General features: G+C 40.2%; 1 protein-coding gene across 5 annotated transcripts in view; it reads left to right on the top strand.

Moving 5' to 3' along the window:
* WDR20 (WD repeat domain 20) overlaps positions 1 to 23,241 on the top strand; it is a 98,218-nt gene that overhangs the window by 72,267 nt on the left and 2,710 nt on the right. For 2 of the 5 annotated variants that reach the window (XM_033951375.1, XM_033951376.1), the window contains exon 3: positions 4,212 to 5,492. The exons of 2 other annotated variants lie outside the window; for them this stretch is intronic. In XM_033951375.1, coding sequence (XP_033807266.1) covers positions 4,212 to 5,492 — 1,281 coding nt within the window. Of the gene's footprint in view, positions 1 to 4,211; positions 5,739 to 23,241 lie in introns of all 5 variants that reach the window. One more of the 5 variants, XR_004540080.1, reaches the window with a different exon arrangement.

Below are 23,241 nucleotides of genomic sequence, written 5' to 3'. Positions count from 1 at the left end.
GCCTTCGACATCGACTCCCTGCTTTATAGTTTGGGATTGACTTTCTGAGAGGGGGATTTTTGAATAACACCCCATTTCTCTCTGAAGCGGTGGGTTTTTTTACCACATGTTTCTCTCTTCACTTTATTTGGGTTGAGCATTTATTTTTTTACAGATTCCTTAGGGGACTTCTCTCTCGGAAGTCAATCAAGGCAATAGAAGTACTAAACTCGATGGAGCAATGGATGACTGAATTCAAACTAAAGCTTAATTCAGAAAAAAAGGTTTTTTTTGTTGCTTCAACACACCCACTTGACACTAAAACATTACTGTGCATCAATAAACATAGTTATCCCATCCAACCCACTATGAAGATATTGGGTGTAACATTGGACCAGAGTCTAACCATGAAAGACCAGGTGGACTCCTTAGTTAGAAAGGGTTTTTTTTACTTTCTGGAAGCTTCAGTCCATTAAAGCATATTTCGATGTCTCATCATTTAGAATCCTAGTACAATCCCTTATACTGAGTCAACTAGATTATTGCAATATCGCCTACCTGGAAATTTCCCAGAATATGCGGCGATTACAATTGGTGAAAAATACAGCAGTCAAGCTAATTTTTGGGTTGAAGAAGTTCGATCATGTAACACCTTCCTACCAACTTCTGCATTGGCTACCGATGGAGGCACGCATGAAGTTTAAGTTTGGATGCTTTTGCTTTAAGGCACTATTCGATTTAGCTCCTAAATATATATCTGACCTCTTTCTCAAACAGACATAAGAGAAGCTCACGTTCAAATTTGTTTCCCCACTGGTTAAAGGATGTAAATTTAAAAAACACCATCAACATCTTCTCTCACATCAAGCGGCATTATGGGGCAAAGATCTGGAACAATTGCTCACACAAACTACTTATGGGGAATTTAGGAAACACCTAAAAACATACCTGTTCCTGAAGTGTTTAGGCAACTAACCTGTACAATCCTACCCCACAATAACTGATCTCTAGCGCTGTTAATAACTAGCTTCTAACCTTGTTAATTCTAATTAATTTGTAACATCTTTTAACCATTGTAAACCGCATAGAACTTCATGATCCTGCGGTATATAAACTGTTGTTATTATTACCTTGTGTCATTCCCTTGGAAGTTGACTTTGAATTGTCCTTCCCTTGACTAAGCACTTTTATATTCCTTTCCTTATAGTTTTCTATACAGGGTTTGTTTGATATGCCTTTAGAAACAATAGGCTTGTTTCACAGAATCACTACTGGTGGAGTCCATTCTACAGGCTCGTGTGTAGACATATCTTTCTGGGCTAGGGACGGTTGGCAAAATAGGCTTACTAGATTCCTATGTTGCCTACGTAATCCTTTGTCTATTTTATTTGGCATACATTTGTGCCCATGTTCCACGTTACCACACTTTGTTTTCTCGACTTAGATGTACAGTGTCTATGTTTTCAGCACCTTTTTTCTGTTTTTACAGATCTGGTCTGACTTTGGGTGTCTGTTTTTTACCATCACCCACCAGGGCAGGCTAGCTAATTCGCCTTCTTTAGGGGATGACTTTTTTGGTTCTTTCAGGGCCAGGCCGGGGCATGCTTCCTCAGCAGTTGTCTATTCAAGGGATCAGATGAGACTTTCTGGTCACTTCCAAGTCACAGTCTTCACTTTCACAATGGAGTTTTACGATTCAATGTTTTCCTGTCTTCAACAATTAAATTTCAGTTTATAGTCAGTCCTTTCCTGAGATCTCTAGCACTGGAAACTCCCATTCACGTCTTCCTTCGTGTTGTATACTTGAAGCCTACCTTACAACCCTGGTGGTCCAGTGATGAGCAGGGACAGAAGTGATCCTCCAACACTCCTGTCTGTTCAGTCTGTACCAAAAATGGCAGCCAAAAGTTCCCACAGCAATTTCATAACACTGCCATTGAAACTTATGGTAGCCATTTTTAGTACAGAAACCACATGGGCAGGAGCATAGGAGGATCGCTCCTATCCCAGCTCACCACTCGATCAACAGGGCTGTAAGGTAAGCCTGGGAGGGCAGGGGGAAGGAGGAGGTAAGCGGGAGTTTCCAGTGCTGGAGGGGCAGGATACCTCAGGGAAAGGAGGGAATGATAGGAATGCTAGATGCAACGGCAGAAGGAGTGTAGGTTGGAATATAAACCAAGATTTAATTGGTGCCTTTTTTGATCAAAAATCTCCTATGTTCAAGTATATACAGTACTTTTTTTTTTATTAGTCTTTCACTTAAGCATACAAATAAGTACACTAGGAAAATGCCATCCATATAAATTTGAAACAACTCGGCAGAAGATATAAAATGGGTTATTGAAAAATTTTAGAATTCTCAAGTTTTTAGACCAAGATCTATTCTCAGTTTCCTCTAATTTCATATGAATAGATACTCTTTTACTGAAGAGGCAACAGCAGTTTACAAATTAAACAGTTGAGATTCTGATTTCAGTAGTTTCTTTTCAGCTATAATGAATCTCTTCTTCTTCTTACATTTCACCAGAGGACTCTTCTGTAAGCTTGGAAACCGAAAGAAAGTTATTCCCTAATTTTTCCCATTGCAATCATCACAGTTGAAACATCTTTAAGAGTGGGTTCAACATCAGAATTATGAGAAACCAGAGAAGATTGAGTTTGAAGGACATGGCTTTGGCAACAGTAAAAGATCACCAGAGACAAAATTATCAGAAGAAGTAGTATCCCATAGAGACAAAGCTTAATCCAGGAGACTGTCCCTGTTCTCTTCCATATAGGCCTGTTTTGTTCCATGAGTAATGGTAGCTGAGGGGGTAGAGTTTGCACTCCTGATGTGGTTGAAGTGTCTGAAGAAGAAATAGTACTTATGTGGGTCATGTCCATATCTCCCACCTGAACTTGGACAAGCTGAGTCATTGGTTCACGCACAGGGCCAGTCTTGTTGCCCATAATGTTGACACCATTGGCCTTTTTCCTCTTCCCTGTTGATGGCTCTTTCCTGTTCCTAGCTCCTCAGTTGGCTCCAAAGGGGTGTGCTCTTTTGATAACGCCCCTTGGGCACACTGCTGCATTTTGTGGTAGGGCTGGAGTAATATAGCAATCAGGATCCTCGCTGCAGATGAAGAATGCTCACAGCTGTCTGCAATTTGCCTGCAAATAGTGCAAAGTAGCAACATCCTCTGGTATGTTGCTTCCCCAAGTATATATGATACTTGAGGATGAAAAAGATCTGATTCTATTTGGCAGCCATACGAGAGTTCCCATGACATGGCAATTCCCTGATATATGCAGGTTAATGAGTGTCACTGTGCTTGCTTAATTATCATTACATCTGCAGTAGTTGATGGAGCATTGCTAAAAGGGACCTTCTGCTGCTTGGGCAAACGCATATTGAATTGTTCTAGAGAGCACCATAGATTATAACTGTTGATGTCACTGGTGGAATTTGGTTTTCTTTACCTATTGGTGGGAATGGATAACACCTTCTGGTTCAGAACAGTGACACTGACTAATGAAAAGAAAGTTATCAGGTAAGACATAATTTCTCCTTTAGCTCTGTTATTTCCTGTCCATAGAAAGTTTTCAACCACCATAGAGCATTGCCTTCTATCTCACGTTTTTTTATTCCTTGAGAAGTTAAATGCCTTTTTTAAAATTTGAATGTTACTATCTCAGCTGGCTCTCACATTTAGCTACATTTTCACATCTTCAAAAAAAATTAATAAATTAAGCCAAGACTTCTTTTAGCTACAAATATACTGACTCATTCCTATTAATTCATGTCTGTTGATAAGGTCATGTAACCAATTTTGTTTTATAGACTTCTTCTAGTTTTAACCCCTTTTTAAAAAGTGGCATTGCATTTGATTTTGATTATGTAAAAAAATCAGTAACCATACTTGAAATGTATTTTGTGTTAATGTTTATTCTGTATTTCTGTAGAAGAGAATGAACATTTAGCAGGCTACACATTTAAAAAAAAAAAAAAGGTTGAAAAAGGAAGTCTGATTTGATGTGCAATTTCAGGTTGGGAGTCATATTCTACAGGCAACACAGTGCTTGCTGTGTGTTAGATTTCAACTTCATTCTGATCCCCCTATTATGCTATCATTTTAGGAGATTCATGAATATATACCAGATTATTTTTGTGTTAATAAATTGACAAATTTTGTTTTAACAAAAGTTGAACTGTAAACCTTTAATATTTTTTCTTTTTTCTTTTTTTTTTACAGAGGCTAATAGACAAGTCCAGAGTAAGCTGCGTAAAATGGGTCCCAGGCTCAGAAAGCCTTTTCCTAGTAGCTCATTCCAGTGGCAATATGTACTTATATAATGTGGAACACACTTGTGGTACCACAGCCCCACATTATCAGCTCCTAAAACAAGGAGAAAGTTTTGTCGTCCATACTTGCAAGAGCAAATCCACAAGAAACCCTCTACTCAAATGGACAGTAGGAGAGGGAGCTCTGAATGAATTTGCATTTTCCCCAGATGGGAAATTCTTAGCATGTGTGAACCAGGATGGCTTTCTTCGTGTATTTAATTTTGATTCCGTGGAATTGCATGGTACAATGAAAAGCTACTTTGGAGGACTTTTATGTGTATGTTGGAGTCCAGATGGGAAATATATTGTAACAGGTGGAGAGGATGACTTGGTAACTGTATGGTCTTTTGTGGACTGTCGAGTAATAGCTAGAGGTCATGGACATAAATCATGGGTCAGTGTTGTAGCCTTTGACCCCTATACTACTAGTGTAGAAGAGTGTGACCCTATGGAATTTAGTGGCAGTGATGAAGATTTCCAGGATTTAATTCATTTTGGCAGGGATCGAGCAAACAGTACACAATCTAGGTTATCAAAAAGGAACTCTACGGAAAGTCGTCCAGTGAGTGTAACATATAGGTTTGGCTCAGTAGGGCAGGACACACAACTTTGTTTATGGGACCTCACAGAAGATATTCTTTTTCCTCACCAGCCTCTGTCAAGAGCAAGGACACATACAAATGTCATGAATGCCACAAGTCCTCCTGCAGGAGGTGGTATTCCTAATCCAGGAAGCAATGGAAACAGCATTACCACACCTGGAAACTCTGTACCTCCTCCTCTTCCTCGATCAAACAGCCTTCCACATTCTGCAGTCTCTAATGCTGGCAGTAAAAGCAGCGTCATGGATGGTGCCAATGCTTCTGGTGTTAGCAAATTTGCAACCTTATCACTACATGATCGAAAGGAAAGACACCATGAAAAAGATCACAAAAGAAATCATAGCATGGGACATATATCTAGCAAGAGCAGTGACAAACTGAATCTAGTTAGTAAAACCAAAACGGACCCAGCTAAAACCTTGGGAACACCTCTTTGTCCCAGAATGGAAGATGTTCCCTTGTTAGAGCCTCTTATCTGTAAAAAGATAGCACACGAAAGACTGACTGTGTTAATTTTTCTTGAAGACTGTATAGTCACTGCTTGTCAGGAGGGATTTATTTTCACATGGGCAAGGCCTGGTAAAGTGGTAAGTTTTAATCCTTAATGCTGCATCAAGAACTACAACTTGAATCACTAAGTTTTCTGGAAAAAATACAGAATGCTGACTATAGTGACATTTCCTTATGCTCAATATAAAAAGAGAATCTTTCTCTGAGCCATACTTTTGGATACTGCATGCCATCTCCTTCGGAATCATTTGAATTTTTTTTTAAGTGCAGTACCTTGAATATATTTTAGCAATGAGTGCCAACCAAAGAGAGAATAATTAAAGGTACTGTACGTCTTGAGTATCTATTCTATAAAATCAAAACACTTAGTTATATGGGTTGAGTTAATCTCTCAGTGCTAAATTATCTATAATTCATTGATAAATTAATTTGAGTAACTTACAGGATTTTATAATTGTATCCCTTTTCCTACTGCATTTACCACTAAAGGGTGATATAACTTATTTATAAGGAAAACTGACTTACATTGAGGCTTTGATATCTGCAATTTAGGGTAACTATACCACTGTGCAATCAATCCCCTGTTTGTTGTTTTTTTAAGAAATTTTGGTTAGATTTTTATTAGCAATCCACCTGACATGGTGAGTTATTTTGTTCAATATTAATGTCCTTTGATGTTGCGTTACTTCAGTATAAAACTATTGAAATTACTTTTTATTGTCTTTAATTTCTCTATGTAAGTGTGCATCAGACATGCATTACAGTGACAGGTAAGTAAAATGGATACCGTGGTTTATACTAAATTTAACCGTGGTTTATACTAAATTTATACTGAAGCGAGGCACAACATATATCCTCACCAGGAAACAAAATTATTACATGTCATTTGGATTGTACATTCATACAAATGTTAGTAAATCTGGCTTTTGCTTTTTTTTGTGATTGCTATTTTCCTCCTCCTAAGCAGTGGAGTTTCTCCTTAGGAAGTAAGGAATATGAAATCTGTTACTATTTCTTGCTGGATGGAGTATGAGTAATTAATTTATTCTGAAAAACATTGGATTCTTTAAGATTATGGAATCTTTTATTGACATGCCCTATAAAATAGTAGTCCTATGTGGTTCCACAGGTTTTATGTGCAGTAATATCTGGTGCACTAAAAAGGCATTTCAGCTTGCAAATAATCCAAGGGAGAGCAGGTAGTGAGATGTTGGAATTCAAGTTTACATCTACTCTGCCATTTTGAGAGGTCCTAGAAGGTTGAATGAAGGCCAGTAGTCGGGGAATAATTCATTTGCTATCTTTGTAATAATGTGTTGTACTATTCAGTAATCACAAATTGTTGCAAGTTTTGTCTTGCTTCCAAACAGGGGCTACAAAGAATGTATGTCAGAAAATGGACTGCATTATTTAAACATTATTTCTATGAGTTTTAGAACAAATTTAATGGCAAAAAATTCATAAAAGCATGCTTTTGATTATTCCTTTGCTTCATTTTATAAATTGGAACTAATATCTCAATAGAATATGCGTTTAAAGTATATATTTTATACAACATGCAAATACTCAGACCATCACATTTTACAAATCTGAATATGGAATTTCACTACAACCTGAGTTGGTTTTATATGATTTCATGTGTGGGAAATTTGCAGTGAAACACTTCAATTTTGCTCTCCTAGTGTTTTTTTAATTATTATTATTTATTTATTTAAAACAGCAGCACTAACTAGACTTTTCAGAAGATTACCTCAGTTTTCTTGGCTTTGTTGCTTCATTTATGGGTCTTTTTTTTTTCCTTGATCTACTTGTTTGCTAAGAAATAAATGTGTGACCCGTTATGATTTGGCTCTGTTTTTCAAGTTATACTTAAAATGGCCTCTGGTACAGATCATCGCAACAGTGTCCTGATTTACTTACATTAATAGCTGTGGGGAAGAGGCTTAATAGGAGCTTTCAAAAACAGATAGATGAAACTGAGCAAAATAAAGAGGATTTTAATTGTTGATTGCTTTCACTTCTATGTGAATACTCAAAACTATTTTTCTTACACTGCTTTCAAAGTAGAATAATGTAATAGAAACTTCATCCAGTAAGTGCACAATATTTTATGACCAAGTAACTTACCTGTAACAGCATTTTACCTTAACCAGGTTTTTGAGTCTGATAAGCCAGCATGCTTTATTTAAATATCATTTTCCTCCTTTGTGTCTTGTTACTGCACTTGTTTATGCTGAACTAAATGGTAAACCCAAATAAGATATCATTCTTGGGCATCTGTATTTTGAATGGAGAGCAAAGTACGGTATATAAATAATTACATATTCAATGGTGAAGCCACATACACATTAGAATAAATATCTGTCCCTCCTACCCTTACTTTATTTGAGAGATTTTACTGTACATGAGTTTTCTCCAAAACATTCGTGGACAGTTGTGGGTTTTGCATTGGATATAATACATGTAAATTCTGTTTTCAGGTTTATTTTTATTTAAACTTTAGGTTTTATTTGCAAAGTAAATAATTCAATTTTACTTAAGAGCAATTCTATAATCTGGGTGCCTGCAGTTTTGTGCCTTTTCTGCATATGAATGTCTAAATACCATCACTTATAGGCAAATGTGTACAGATATCCACACTAGAAGGGTGCTTAAGTGTTCTTCTATAAACACTTGCTTAACATAGCATGCATTTTTAAGGAGAGCAGTAGACACAGGAGAGGAGCAAGGGTGCCTAAATGAAGGTGCTCAGTTATAGAATTGATTCCTGATATACATGCAGCTCAATTCTGTTGAGCCAAAATATATAAAATTTCAAATGTTTCTGAGATGTTGGAAATGCAGTACCAAAAATTCTAAGTTAGTGTAGCAGAACTGGGAAAATTTTATTACAGGTAAGTAGTCTTCATGAAGAGGTTTTTATTTTTTGCAAAATTAATATATTGCACTTTTTGTAAATGCAGGGTATTGTTTAGGATATATTTATTTGCATATAAAAGGTTTTAATTTTGCTTCTGATTTTAATTTTGTTTGCATTTACAGTGAACCTAGCATAAACTAGAAATGTTTCTAGGAACTGGACTGTTTTGGGGTGTTTAGAGAGGAAGAATAATCTTTTTTTTGTTTGTTTATAGAGCGATAGAATACTTAATTTGTACAAGTGAAGATATTTCCACTTTTGAAAGTTCTAATGATTAATTTATAATTAAAAAAAGAAATCACTAGTGTATTGGCTTGTAGAAGTCTGAAAATGGGCAGACCCCAGTTACCCTTTCTGTCTTTTTTTTCCCATCAATCTTTTTTCAGACTTTACATACTTTGTTTATAAATCACAGAACAATAAGGCACAATGTTACAGTATGTACAAGATTGACAAAAATGTTTCATTATTGATTAGCAATTTGGAGCTCTCAAGGAGCTATATGGTTTCTTCCTCCCCTTTCCTCATGAATCAAGCCTATTGCCATCTGATATGTCCAGTCTCCACTGACCTTGAGAAAACAATTTGTTTTTTTCTAATAAACCACCTAACTTTGCAGAAGACCTGCCTATATCATGGTTTAAATGGCTTCTTAATCTTTTTCTCATTGTATCTTGAGCTTTTTAAGAAATGTCATTTATTTGATACAGTATGTAAAAAAAAAAATGAAAAAATCAACATAGCAGTTAAAATGTATAAAATAAGGTCAAGAATTATAAATTTAGGGTTCCCTTTACTAAACTACTGCAGCTTAAAATGGCTTACTGCTATATTCACATAGATGTCCTGTGATCATTTTGTGGTCTTTGCGCACTAGCCAAGCACTAAAAAATATGTATTACTTTACTACTTTATTGCAGAGAGGGCGTTTCTGTGCTAATCAGCACATCTATATTACTGAATGCCAACTGATTAGTATGTGAGCCCTTACTGCCTACAAAAGAGATGTTGCTAAGTACTCATGCACCTTTTTCTTTTGTTTAAAGCACACATGGCCATTCATTGAAAAAAATGGAAAATAGTCTATTTTACTGTTTAAATGGCGTTAGCGTGCAGGGAAAACCCATGTAAGAGCACTATAAAGGTACTTTATACCAAAGATTAGTCTATTTTGCTTAGTTTAGATTTCATTTACACTGGGTTTTACTAAACCACGGAAAAGCTGCTTACTGTGGGCCGGCAAGGTAATTGGTCCTGACGTTTATAGGAATTGAATAAGTGTTGAAGCATTTACCTCGCAGGCTCATGATAAGCAGCTCTTCAGCGGTTTAGTAAAAAGGGCCCTTGATTTGTTTTAACAGATACAGCAATTAGGTTGAATGCCAGTTATAGTAAAATTTATATTTGAATATAAATTTTTATCCTTGCCCTATTATGTGGTTGTGCTTAATTTTGGGAGACTCAATTTTACAGAGTCACATCCAAGTGATGAAGTATCTAAACGCATTACATAGAACATAAGGTTGTTTGAAAAATACAGATGTCTGTAATTTTTAAAACAGATTATTTTTTTTTAGAAACATGATGGCTGATAAAGGCCAAATGGCCTATCTACTTACCCATCCGCAGTAACCATTATCTCGTTCTCTCTCAGAGATCCCACGTGCCTATCCCAGGCCCTTTTGAATTCAGACACAGTCTCTGCCTCCACCACCTCTTCTGAGAGACAGCATCTACCACACTTTCAGTAAAAAAAAGTATTTCCTTAGATTACTCCAGAGCCTATCACCTCTTAACTTCATCCTATGCATTCTCATTGCAGTTTCCTTTCAAATTAAAAAGACTCTACTTGTGCGCATTTACATTACATAGGTATTTAAACATCTCTATCATATCTCCTCTCTCCCGCCTTTCCTCCAAAGTATACAGATTGAGATCTTTAAGTCTGTCCCCATATGCCTTATCACGAAGACCATGCACCATTTTAGTAGCCTTTCTCTGGACCGACTCCATCCTTTTTATCTTTTTGAAGGTGCGGCCTCCAGAATTATACACAATATTCTAAATGAGGTCTCACCAAAGTCTTATACAGGGGCATCAATACCTCCTTTTTCCTACTAGCCATACCTCTCCCTGTGCAACCTAGCATCCTTCTAGCTTTCGCTGTCACCTGTTCAACCTGTTTGGTCACCTTAAGATCATCACATACAGTCACACCCAAGTCCCACTCTTCTGTCGTGCACATAAATTCTTCACCCACTAAACTGTACCGTTCCCTCGGGTTTTTGCAGCCCGAATGTATGACCTTGCATTTCTTAGCATTAAATTTTAGCTGCCAAATTTTAGAGCATTCTTCAATCTTCACCAGGTCTTTCTTCATGCAGAAATTAAATGGGAAAGCACCTTTAAAATATATATTTCAGAGCCCTTTAAAAATGTGTGTATATATGTATGTGTGTGTATATATATGTCAAAGCCCTTTAAAGCAGACAAGAACAAAATTCAATAGCATTTTTCTATTTTCATGGGGCATAACACCATCTGCAGTCATGCTTTCCCATCTTCCATGGACAGTTGGTATTAGTCTTTATTGTTCACCAGTTAGTCAGAGGAAGTAATACCGTATTTTTCGCTCCATAAGACGCACTTCCCCCAACCCAAAAAAAAAAAAGTGGATGGAATAAGGGTGCATCTTATGGAGTGAATACCTCCCCGGTTTCTTTTTCTACTCCCGGCGCTTCCCTCGCTGGACGGCTGCAGCAGTGACCTTTATGGACTTCCGGTGTTTCCCCCACTAGACGGCTGCAGCAGCGAGAGTGGCCAACAAGGCAGGCGCGGACTTCTCGTGCTGCTGCGTGAATGGTTGCTGTCAGTTTTCATGAAAACTGACAACAGCCATTCATTCAGCGGTGCAGGACCAGGCAAGCATGCATGAAGCAATGCCTGCCTTGTTCACTGCTCTGCCTCTTGCTGTCACAGACATCCAGTGGGGGAAGTGCCGGGAGTCCAAAAAGGTTGCGGGCGAGTTCGGCGCCTGTGCAGTGCGGCCGAGGAGGGCACAGGCGTGCCTGTTTCGCGCTGGCAGCCTTTCGCTTTCTGTCTGCACTCCCGGAAGCAGAGGCGCCGTGTAGCATCCGCAGCCCTTGCCACCATGCTGATCACGGTGTACTGCTTGCGGAGGGACCTGTCCGAGGTCACTTTCTCCCTGGAAGTGGATGCCGACTTCAAGCTGCAGAACTTCCAGGCCCTGTGCGAGTTGGAGTGTGAGATCCCGGCGGCTGAGAGCCAGATTATTTATGCAAAGGTTCCTCTGACAGACAGCCATCGTTCATTGGTCTCCTACGTTTTGAAAGATGGTGATGTAGTGATCTTGAGACAGAAGGACAATGCAGATGCTGGGCTCACTGCCCCATTCTCAGAGAAATTTATAAGGGTGGTGTTAGAGCAGCAGCAAGAGAGATCCAGGAGGGAACAAGAGAGGATTCGGCTCTTTTCAGCAGATCCCTTTGACCTTGAAGCTCAGGCCAAAATAGAAGAGGACATCAGGCAGCAAAACATTGAAGAGAACATGACCATTGCTATGGAAGAGGCTCTAGAGAGCTTTGGCCAAGTGGTGATGTTGTACATTAACAGCAAAGTGAATGGATATCCAGTGAAAGCATTCATTGACTCAGGTGCCCAGAGTTATGGGGGCCCTGCCGGGATTTAAAAAAAGTAAAAATGCTAAAGGAGGTGGGCGAACAAAAAGGCACAGGGGGCCCTGCTGGGATTTAAAAAAAGTAAAAATAGTACACGGGAGGGGGGAGCACAGAGGGGAGTACAATAAGGTATGGAGGGCCATGCTGGGATTTAAAAAAAGATACAGGTGGCCGCCCCTGCCTGCCCAGTCCCTACCTGCCTGCCAGCCACAAGGCCTGCCTGCCTTGTGCCCTGTCTGCCCTGTCTCTACCTGCCTGGCAGCCCTTTACCCTGTCCCTGCCTGCCCTGTCCCGGCCTACCACTAGACCACCAGAGGGGGGACAGGGTACAAAGCCTGCAGGGAGGGGGGGACAGGTTTCAGAGCTTGGCAAGGAGTGTGGGGTTGGATACAGAGCCTAGAAGGGAAAATTGGTTCAGAATGGGGGTTTTTTTGTCTTGTTTTCCTCTAAATTTAGGGTGCGTCTTATGGAGTGAAAAATACGGTATGTTAGTTTCTCTAGACCCTATCGAAAAGACTAAATGGGAAGCAAACACATTTCATTCTCTGAAAGCAAAAAATTAATCATACAGTCATACTAGATCTTTGAAAATCTACAAGATGAAAATGGTTCATGTTAACTTGCCCTGTACTAAATATATATCTGAGCAGAGAAAACTCTGGGACAGGGGGAACTCTTTTTCTAGGTATAGACTGTAAAAAAAAAAGGCCCTTATTTCCATGGCTTAGAGTTCTGCCTAGAGGCGATTTATGTCCTGAAAGCCAAATCACTGAGTCAAGATAGCATGCTCAGGTATGTGCCACATAAAGCCCCTCTATGTAAGCAATTTATGCACAGGTAAAAAGAGGTACTGCTTAGTTAATCACCAGGTTTATATGTACACAAAAAGCCTGGCCTTGCATCTTTGTAGCTGTTTGCATTCATATACCATTTCATGTATGTTGTGACTGCATAGTTGCCAAGACATCCTCCGTACAAGTGAAAACATTGATTTTATTATAATAGGTGAAATGATGTGGTGGCCATCTTAGTCCACTTTTCAAGGTAATATATATACAAAAAACCAAAACATAAAGGAAATAAGTGGGAAAGGGATTGGAACTTGTATACCAACTTTTTGTAGTTACACAATCATACTCAAAGCAGTTTACATACATACAGGTACTTATTTTGTACTCTGGACAATGGAGGATTAAGTGACTTGCCCAAGGTCACAGGGAGCAGCGCTGGGATTAAATCCCACAACCTCTGGGTGCAGAGGCAACTAGGACACTCCTCACAGCACCTTTCCATAGCATCCTTCCCATTATTCCAGAGCAGTGGGATAATCTTGTCCATCGACAAGCAGGTGGAGATAAAACTCAGAAAGAAGAGCTGCCTTATATAGGTTCTACTTGACTAAAGTCCTTCAGTATTTCCTATCTACAAGCAGGTACAAGGTGTAGTGACTATCAGCTCTGGACTCTAGATAGGCCACTCCTGGTCCAGCTCTCCTGAGATGGGCCTTTAGGGTCATTCTTGGTGGTGCTAGCCTTTGCCTTTCTAGCTCTCCTCCTCTTCCTCAATTTTCTCTCTCCCTCTGGGTGCCATTGGTCCTCTGCAACCTCTTCTACTTTAAATAAATAAAACCCAGCATCTTTAAACATGCCGGTTTTTAGTGTGCTGGCTTTTAAATTTTTCAAAATATAAAATAAAAAGCGCACGGCTCGTCAGTAAGGCTCGGACGCAAGATCAGCAGTATAGACTTCGGGGGGGGGGGGGTTGGGTGAGCATGCCATTCAGGAGATTGCAGCGCAAAACCGGGGAAAGGAACAGCGGGGGAGAGGCAGGAGACTCACAACAACTTCATGGTTTGAGCAATGTCATCAAAATGCTGCTTGCACTATGGAACGTGACAGGATGCCTTGGGCAAATGCTTTTGTAAGTATCTAAAGGCCTGCTCTGAGGAGAACAAGTCTGGGGAGAATGCTGGTACAGACTGGGTGCCACAGCAGGAGTTCTCAGCAGGGTTCAGACTGACGGAGGCCTCACAGGTCCTTGCCTGGTGTGGGAGGAGGGGTCTGCTAGGCCTCGGGCTCCCAAACACCCCTATTTGGACCTTCCCACAATTCACAATGAAATTAGGCGGGCCCACTCCTCTCTTCTTACAGTGGGAGATCAGCTTCAGGTTTTTTCAGAGGAGTGGGCCTCAATTACATCTGATCAATGGGTCTTGGAGTTCCTCAGAGAGAGTTATAAGCTAGAGCTGCCCTGCCCAGTTGCTACTCTCTTCTTTGAGTTTCCTGGAAAGTGAGGTGTCAAAGAATCGGCCATTTGAAAAATGCTGTGGTCTCTGATCACTCTGTGTGCAATAATGCCCATCCCGCCAGAGAACCAGGGTCTGGGCTTTGCTTGATTTACTTTCTTGGCACTCAAGAAGGGGAGGGGACTTTCTGGCTGATGCTAGATCTCAATTGCTGATTTTGAGTCTCACGGTTTCGCATAAAGATGAATTCCATTATTGCATCAGTTCGACTGAAAGAGTTCCTCACTCCTGGATCTCAAGGAGGCGTGCTTCCACATCCCTATTTGGCCTCCTCATCAACGGTTTCTACGATTAGTGGTCTTCATTCAGCATTTCCAGTTCAAGGTCATGCCCAGGACATTCTCAAAGATGATGGTAGTAATAGTGGCATTTCTTTGCTGCCAGGAGATCCAGGTTCATCCCTTCCTAGATGACTGGCTGATTTGGGCCTCCACCTTTCAGAACAGTTGGTCCTTGATGGTGAGAGTAGTTCAGCTCCTTCAATCCCTAGGCTGGGTGATCAATTTTGACAAGAGCAGGCTGGTCCTGTCTCAGAAATTGGAGTATCTGGTGGTCCTGTTCAACACGTCAGGAGAGAATATTTCTGAATGAAGATGATAGAAGTTGTGTCTACAAGCTTGGAGCATGAGGTGGTGGTTTTCTGCACCAACTTATCAAAGGGGGTTCCCTTCCCATTCCAGTTACTTTGGTTGGCGAGCTCACTACCTCTCTCATCTAGCTCAGGGTGTCTGGTCTCCAGTAAAGGTGGCATGGCTTATTAATCTCTTGGAGCTCAGGGCAATTCGCTTGGCTCTGAAAGAATCTGCTCCGTTTCTGGCAGTCCCCATCAGGTGTTCTCAGACAGTGCCATGGTTGTGGCTTATGTCAACAAGCAAGGGGGAATTTGCAGCCAGTGGCTAGCAGATGAGGCTTCCCTTCTCATGGTCTGGTTGGAAAAGCTCCTTTTTTGCCTGTTGGCGACTTATATTGTGGAGTCATTGAATGTGCAGATGGATTTTCTCAGTCAATGCACTGGGTCTGGGAGAATGGGAGCTCTCTGTGGAAGTGTTTCAGCTGATTGTGCTTCACTGGAGTTGTTTGCATATCAACTTGATGGCAACCAAGCTTGGTGCCAAGATGGGCTTGTTCTTCAGCCAACGGAAGGAGTCCAGCAGTCTGGGTCTGGTTGCCTTTCTTTTGCCCTGGCCTTCTGACGTACTCCTCTATGTGTTTCTGCCACAGCCAATGGTAGGCAGAGTCCTCAGAAGAGTGGCTAATCATCCTGGTTGCTTCAGATTGACTTCGGAAGCCCTGATATGCAGACCTGGTCTGGCTGCTGGATGGGCAGCTCTTGCCCCTTCCTGGTGGGGGTTTGCTTCTTTAGGGATCTTACAGTGTAGCCCTTCAGCAGTCAAAGTTGAAGCACAATGGCTAGGATGACTCTACTTCCCACACTTTTACTAGCCAGGAAGCTCTCAACTTTGGCTGCATATGCCATAGTATGACATATACCTTTGAAACGTGGTCTGTCAAGAAAACGGTGTCTCCCTTTCTTGCTTCAGTGGCTCTCATACTGACATTTCTTCAATCTGTCGATCAAATCGGGAAAGATTCCGGAGGACTGGAAGGTGGCAAATGTTACTCCGATCTTCAAAAAAGGTTCGAGGGGGAACCCGGGAAACTACAGACCAGTGAGTCTGACCTCAGTACCGGGAAAGATGGTAGAGGCGCTGATAAAGGACCACATCATTGGTCACCTTGACGGGCACGGGCTGATGAGGACCAGCCAGCACGGTTTCAGCAAAGGTAGATCTTGTTTGATGAATTTGCTGCACTTCTTCAAGGGAGTAAACAGGCAGATAGACAAGGGCAGCCCAGTCAACATTGTATATCTGGATTTTCAGAAGGCGTTCGACAAGGTTCCCCATGAACGACTACTTTGGAAAATTGCGAGCCATGGAATCGAGGGTGAAATACTCACATGGATTAAAAACTAGCTGGAACATAGGAAACAGAGAGTTGGGGTAAATGGATAATACTCGGACTGGAAGAGCATCACCAGTGGGATGCCGCAGGGCTCAGTGCTTGGACCCGTGCGCTTCAACATCTTTATAAAGGATCTGGACATCAGTACGACAAGTGAGGTGATTAAATTTGCGGACGATACAAAGTTACTTAGAGTAGTGAAGACACAGGGGGATTGTGAAGATCTGCAGCGTGACATAATCAAGCTCGAGGAATGGGCATCGACATGACAGATGAGGTTCAACGTGGATAAGTGTAAAGTGATGCATGTCAGTAACAAAAATCTCATGCACAAATACAGGATGTCCGGGGCAGTACTTAGAGAGACCTCCCAGGAAAGAGATTTGGGAGTTAGGATCAACAAGTCGATGAAGCCGTCCGCGCAGTGCGCAGCGGTGGTGAAAAGGGCGAACAGAATGCTAGGAATGATAAGGGGATCACGAACAGATCGGAGAAGGTTATCATGCCGCTGTACCGGGCCATGGTGTTCCCTCACCTGGAATACTGCATCCAGCACTGGTCACCGTACATGAAGAAGGACAAGGTACTACTTGAAAGGGTCCAGAGAAGAGCAACTAAAATGGTTAAGGGGCTAGAGGAGTTGCCGTACAGCAAGAAATTAGAGAAACTGGGCCTCTTCTCTCTCGAAAAGAGGAGTTTGAGAGGGGACATGATCGAAACATTCAAGATACTGAAGGGGAATAGACTTAGTAGATAAAGACAGGTTGTTCACCCTCTCCAAGGTAGGGAGAACAAGAGGACACTCTCTAAAATTGAAAGGGAATAGATTCCGTACGAACATAAGGAAGTTCTTCTTCACCCAGAGAGTGGTAGAAAACTGGAACGCTCTCCTAGAGTCTCTCATAGGAGAGAACACCCTCCAGGGATTCAAAACAAAGTTGGACAAGTTCCTGTTCAACTGGAAAGTACGCAGGTGAGGCTGGACTCATTTAGAGCACAGGTCTTTGACCTAGGGGCCGCCGCGTGAGCGGACTGCTGGGTACGATGGACCACTGGTCTGACCCAGGAGCGGCAATTCTTATGTGGTCTAGATAAGGGTTTAGCACTCTGTTCCCTAAAGATACAAGTGGTGGCATTAGCTTGCTTTCAAGGGCTGATGCAAAATTCCTCTATAGCAATACACCTGGATGTAGTCAGATTTTTGTGAGGGGTGGGCTGGCTTTGACCATCTCTCAGTCCAGTTTGTCTGGAATGGAACCTTAATTTAGTGCTGCGGGCATTATAGCAGATGCCTTTGAGCCATTGTGATGGTCATCTCTCAATGATTTGACGTTGAATACAATTTTCTTGGTGGTGAGTTCTTCAGCCTGGTAGACTTTGGAGCTGTAGGCTTTGTGCCAGGGTCCGTTTCTGTGCTTTGCCAAGGCAGGGGTGTCTCTATGGCCAGTTCTGTCGTGGAGCTTCCCTCCTTTTGGAGAGAAGATTGTGGGGTCTAGTTAGAGAGCCTACACCTCTTGGACTTGTGAGAAGCTCTTGCCAGATATATGGAGGTCTCAAATGATTTTTGAAGGTCAGATCAGTTGTTTGTTCTTTGGGGCAGTCAGAAACATTGTTGCCCTGCCTCAAAGCCCACGATTTCAAGGTGGTTGAAAGAGGCTGTTGGTTTGGAATATTTGCTCTCAGAGAAAAGCCTCCAGCCCGGTTGCGGGCCCATTCAACTAGCTGCATGTTGTCGCCATGGGCTGAATCAGCTCTGTTGTCTCTTGCAGAGATTTGCAAGGCAGCCACCTGGTCATCTATTCATTCCTTTTTCAGACCTTACTGGGTGGATATAAGGGTGCGTTCAGAAACTAGGTTGAAGCAGAGGTTTTGCGGATAGCAGCTCCAGATGCCCTCCCTTGATAGGGTCTGCTTTTGAACATCCCACTGCTCTGGAATAGTGGGAAGGACACAATGGAAGGAGAAATTGGGTCTTACCTGATCATTTTCTTTCCATTAGTCCTTCACAGTATTCCAGAAGCCATTCCTCTTTCTGTACTTTTTCTTTTGCTAGACCACTGTTGACCTTTACATTCTTTGTAGGCAAGGTGGTGCAGCCCTTGTTGAGTCTCTCCTCACTTAAAAAAAAAAATTACATAATTAGAGTACATAGCCAAAATTGGTCTACTAGTGTACAGCTGTAATTGTCAGAGGCAGCTTGAGCACAGGTGGTGGCCAGGGTCTTCTTTCCGAGGGTTCACTATGCTTGTCGATGAAAATACTAAAGGGCTGTGGTGATCAGATAGGACCTATATAAGGCAGCTCTTCTTTGTGAGTTCTATCTCCACCTGCTGGTCAATGGACAAGACTATCCCACTGATCTGGAATAGTGTGACAGACTAATGGAAAGAAAAAATCAGGTAAAACCTAATTTCTCATTTTTATTGGACTAAATGCATTTTATGATTTAACTTTCAAAGGTAACCCCTTCTTCCTCAGATCTGAGAAGGGGGTTACCTTTGAAAGCTAATCATAAAATACATTATTAGTCCAATAAAAAAGATATTGCCTTATTTCCTTTATTTATGTCATTTCTATATATTACATTATAATATAAGAACTATTTTAATCTTCCTAATGTAATCAGAATGGTCCTAGGGTGTCTTAATGTGGGACTTCTCGTGTGCTAAGTCTAGATTCAGTGCAGCAGTATTTAGGAATTAAAAAAAAAATTCAGGTGGTACACTAATCTTTTTATTAGCAAACAGGACTTTCAAAAAATTAATGTAAGAGCACTTACTACCTGAACTCGGTGTGGAATGCACTAACTTAATACTTCCATGGTGATGTCATTTTGAAATTGGCAATCATTCAATTTTTACAGTATCTTGCAGTAACACCTGTCAATAATAGTAATAATTTTTAATAATACTTTTGTTTTTGGGTTGTTTGGAAAAATGTTTGGGGTCCCATGTATTTAAATTCTCTAAGCTCAAGGTACAATAAGCAAAGCTTTGGAAAAAAAAGGGGAGGCTTAATATGATTTTGTTTTGAGCACCAAGTGAAAGAAATCCATTTGACTTTTTCAATAAAGTGATTCCTAAATAGTGTGTATGTGTTAAAGAAATGGCAGTGGATGCTGGACAGAATATAATTATGTGATAATGCTAAATAATAAAGCACCTAGAATAGAATTGCTGCTTATGATTGTTAAATATGCTTTATTTCTATGTGAATATATAAATTAAAACAATTGTAGATTCATATTTTTTAGAATGGTGTAATTTTTCTAAATAAAAGACTATATTAAGATTGCAAAATGGTGATGCACTTAGTACAAAAACAAGTATTTTTTTCCTCTTCCTTTTATTTGTCATTTTACAATAAAACTAAATCATGTTAATATCTGTATTAGAAAAAATATTTTACATAACACAATCTCATACCAAATTGAAAAGTAATTTTTTGCTGAAAGAGAATATTAAAAGAAAACTATAATAATGGAAATAGTTAAACCTGTTAGTTGAGGGCCATGCCTATAAATTGCCTTTATTAAGAAACTTTCATCTTATAATTATGGAAATATATTTTCACAACAGATACCCTGCTTAAACAGTTTTGAACCATTGCTTTTTGAAACTTGGTTAAGTAAATGACTGTACAACTGCCATCCCCCACTCCTATCCCCCTTAAAATATCGTTTTGGCATGAGAACTAGTTCACATAAATGTTAGAACAAAGTTACTCATACGTGTGTGGAAAAATTTTACATTTACTTTCTGTATTTTATTAATACTGTATGCCCAACTGGGTTATTTAACAGTAGGTAAGAATTAGATCACTCACATTCATAATAAGTAGTTCTGTTTTATTTCCACATTAATCTAATATCTTGATAATTTGGGCATATTTTATAGAGCCTTTTTTATCATGATATTGTTAAATGTTGCAGTAGTGCCTATTAATCAAGCTTTAAAAAGATCAGTATTCTAATTCTGGTATAATTATAACTTAACCATTCATGTTTGTTTTACACCGTTTAAACTGTTCTGTTGTAATGTTAGTTAGAAAACCTCACTTAAATACTTGACTTACTAAATTATTTTACCAGTTTGTCCTATGTATACTGTAGTTAAATAAAACTGTTAATGAACTGTAAATCTAGTAAATCCCTAGTTATTTTCACATTCGAGCTTTAAATCAGCAAATTACAAAAAGATGGGGTATTTTGGCTTGAAATTACTAGCGTCTTGAGCCAGTGGGGCCCTTTTACTAAAGGATCTTGAGTTAACATATGTTTAGTGCATGCAAAACAGGCTCCTGCGGAAACACATTAGTGTTTTACAGTATTTGCCTGTTTAGCCATGCTAACCTGCATGTTACGCTTTAAAAAAAAATTCAGAGGGGTCGTGTCACAGCTGGAGAGTGGGAGTTTCTGTTTTATTCAGCTAGTGCATTATGATTGGTGCTAACTGAATAATGCAGATGCGGGAGCATTTAACACCTAAATAGAAGGCAGTGCGTGCTCCTGCATTAACTCTATGTATTTACCATATGTTAATGATAATGTTAGAGCATGACCTGCAATAACAAATATAATAAAAAAACTAAAAGTGCTGCATGAAATCTGAGCTTGGCACATGATGAAATTTCACATTATTACATGTTAAAGCTCAAATTCTAATGCAATTTAGTTAAAGGCCCTCCCATGTGAACTAGTTTTGAATGTTGCTGAACTGTAGTAAAGGGCATACTTTCTATATAATAGGTTCTGCTTCTCTTGGAAATTTATGGAAGATTTGTTCTGTTTGAAGAGATTTGCATTGTATGCCTACTGCAAACATCTGTTCTGAAAGAGTTAGAGACTTTCTCGTGTATAAACAGTTTTAATAAAATGTACCTTTGGGTATAATTTCATAGCCCATACTGGTAAAAAAAAAAAGTACCTACATAGTTTTCATGCTGCAGACTTTCCAGTACCTTCAAATTAAAAGTATGTACGTACTTTCTTGTTTGAAAAATTATTCCAGAAAGTGTCTGCATACTTTTTTAAACTTGCTAATTTGTGCAGATTCATTTTCTAATGAAAAATATTTCCATAGCTTTGAAAATTCTAACTTGCATGTAGTTCCAAAAGCCCTACCCCCCTATTGTGGATAAAATTTTGCACTATTTGCTTGCTCCTAGCCATATACAGAAAAATGAAGGCAGATAAAGACCATATGGCCTATCTAGTCTGCCTATCCATGCTATCTACTATCCTTTTCTCTCCCTTAGAAATCCAATGTACTTATTCCACGCTTTCTTGAATTCAGATACATTTTTTGTTTCCACCACCTCCACTGAAAGGCCATTTCGCACATTCTGTGAAAAAATATTTTCTGAGGTTACTTCTTAGTCTGTCCCCTTTCCCCTTCATCCTATGCCCTCTCACTCTAGAGCAGTGTATTGCAAACTGTATGCCCCAGCAGATTCCAGGTGTGCCCTGAGATGCCAGTGAGAAGAGGTGCTTACTGCCTGGTGAGATGCATGTCCTGTAGTCAGTGAGCTGGTGCCTATGCCTCTTCCTCCTCTCCAGCACCTCCACTCCTTCTCACCTCTCTTTCTGCAGCATCCCCCACCAGTGGTGATAGGAGGCGCAGGGCCACAGCTGGAGTACATCTGTGCATTTTCAGGTGCCCTCCAGCCCAAGCCCTGAGATTAGTGCGCTGCAGCTTTAAAAGTTTGCGACACACTGCTCTAGAGCTTTCTTTCAATTGAAAGAGACTTGCCACATAGGTATTTGAACATCTCTATCATATTGCTCCTCTCCCGCTTTGCCTCCAAAGTACAGTCAAACCTTGGTGTGCGAGCATAATTCGTTCCAGAAGCATGCTTGTAATCCAAAGCACTCGTATATCAAAGCAAATTTCCCCATAAGAAATAATGGAAACTCAGACGACTCGTTCCACAACCCAAAAACTTTAATACAAAATACTATACGTACTCGTTTTGCAAAACCTCGCTCATTTAGAACAGTCACTACACTCCCGCAGCATCAGAGGAGAGAATAACCATTGGCTCAGTTGTGTGTATACTGTATGTACTCGAATTGCAAGACATTGCTTGTATATCAAGTTAAAATTTAATAAAATGTTTTGCTTGTCTTGCAGAACACTTGCAAACCAAGTTACTTGCAATCCAAGGTTTTATTGTATACATATTGAGATCTTTAGGTCTGTCCTCATACACTTTATGGCGAAGACCATTTAAGTAGCCTTCCTCTGGGAGGATAGTTTTATAAAAGTCCATTTTCTTGGGCAAAGCACTAGGTTTGTTTGGGTTTTTTTCCTTCTGTTTCTCACCTCCTTATAATGAAGCATTCCAGTAATAGCAAATAACAACAACAAAGGTGACCAATGGTGTTCAGTCTTTTTATTGTGATTGACTCAACAAGATCGTGTTTTGGCCCTCAAGGGGCCTGCCTCAGGAGTCTTGTAGTTAGGTTGTGATAGACAGAATCACAATGCTCTCTTACTCGTCACGGAAAGTGCTGCTAGCTTGAAGAACCAACATGTACTGCTCCATGTCTTCAAGCTAGCAGTACTTTCCATGATGAGTAAAAGGGCATTGTGATTCTGTCTATCACAACTTAACTACAAGACTCCTGAGGCAGGCCCCTTGTGAGATGAAACACAATCGTGTCGAGTCGATCACACTAAAAAGAGACTAAACACCATTGGTCACCTTTGTTGTTGTTTTTTTGCTATTCATGGTTGTGAAGGCAGATTCTCCTGTTCGTATTCCAAGGCATTCCAGTAATAACCAGGGACAATGAAAGCTGGTTTTGTTGCATCCTTGCTCCTTACTGGCCCTATGAAAAAGCAATCTAGAAATCCCATATGCAGTACCCCTGGGCCTTTGGACTGACAAGTTTTTCCACATATTTATAAAAGATGTGGCATGGATGGGCAGACTAG

This window comes from Geotrypetes seraphini, chromosome 7 (assembly GCF_902459505.1).
Source record: "Geotrypetes seraphini chromosome 7, aGeoSer1.1, whole genome shotgun sequence".
Lineage (NCBI taxonomy): Eukaryota > Metazoa > Chordata > Amphibia > Gymnophiona > Dermophiidae > Geotrypetes > Geotrypetes seraphini.
Note: the sequence above shows the minus strand (reverse complement) of the source record. Positions and strands in the feature narration are given on the sequence as shown.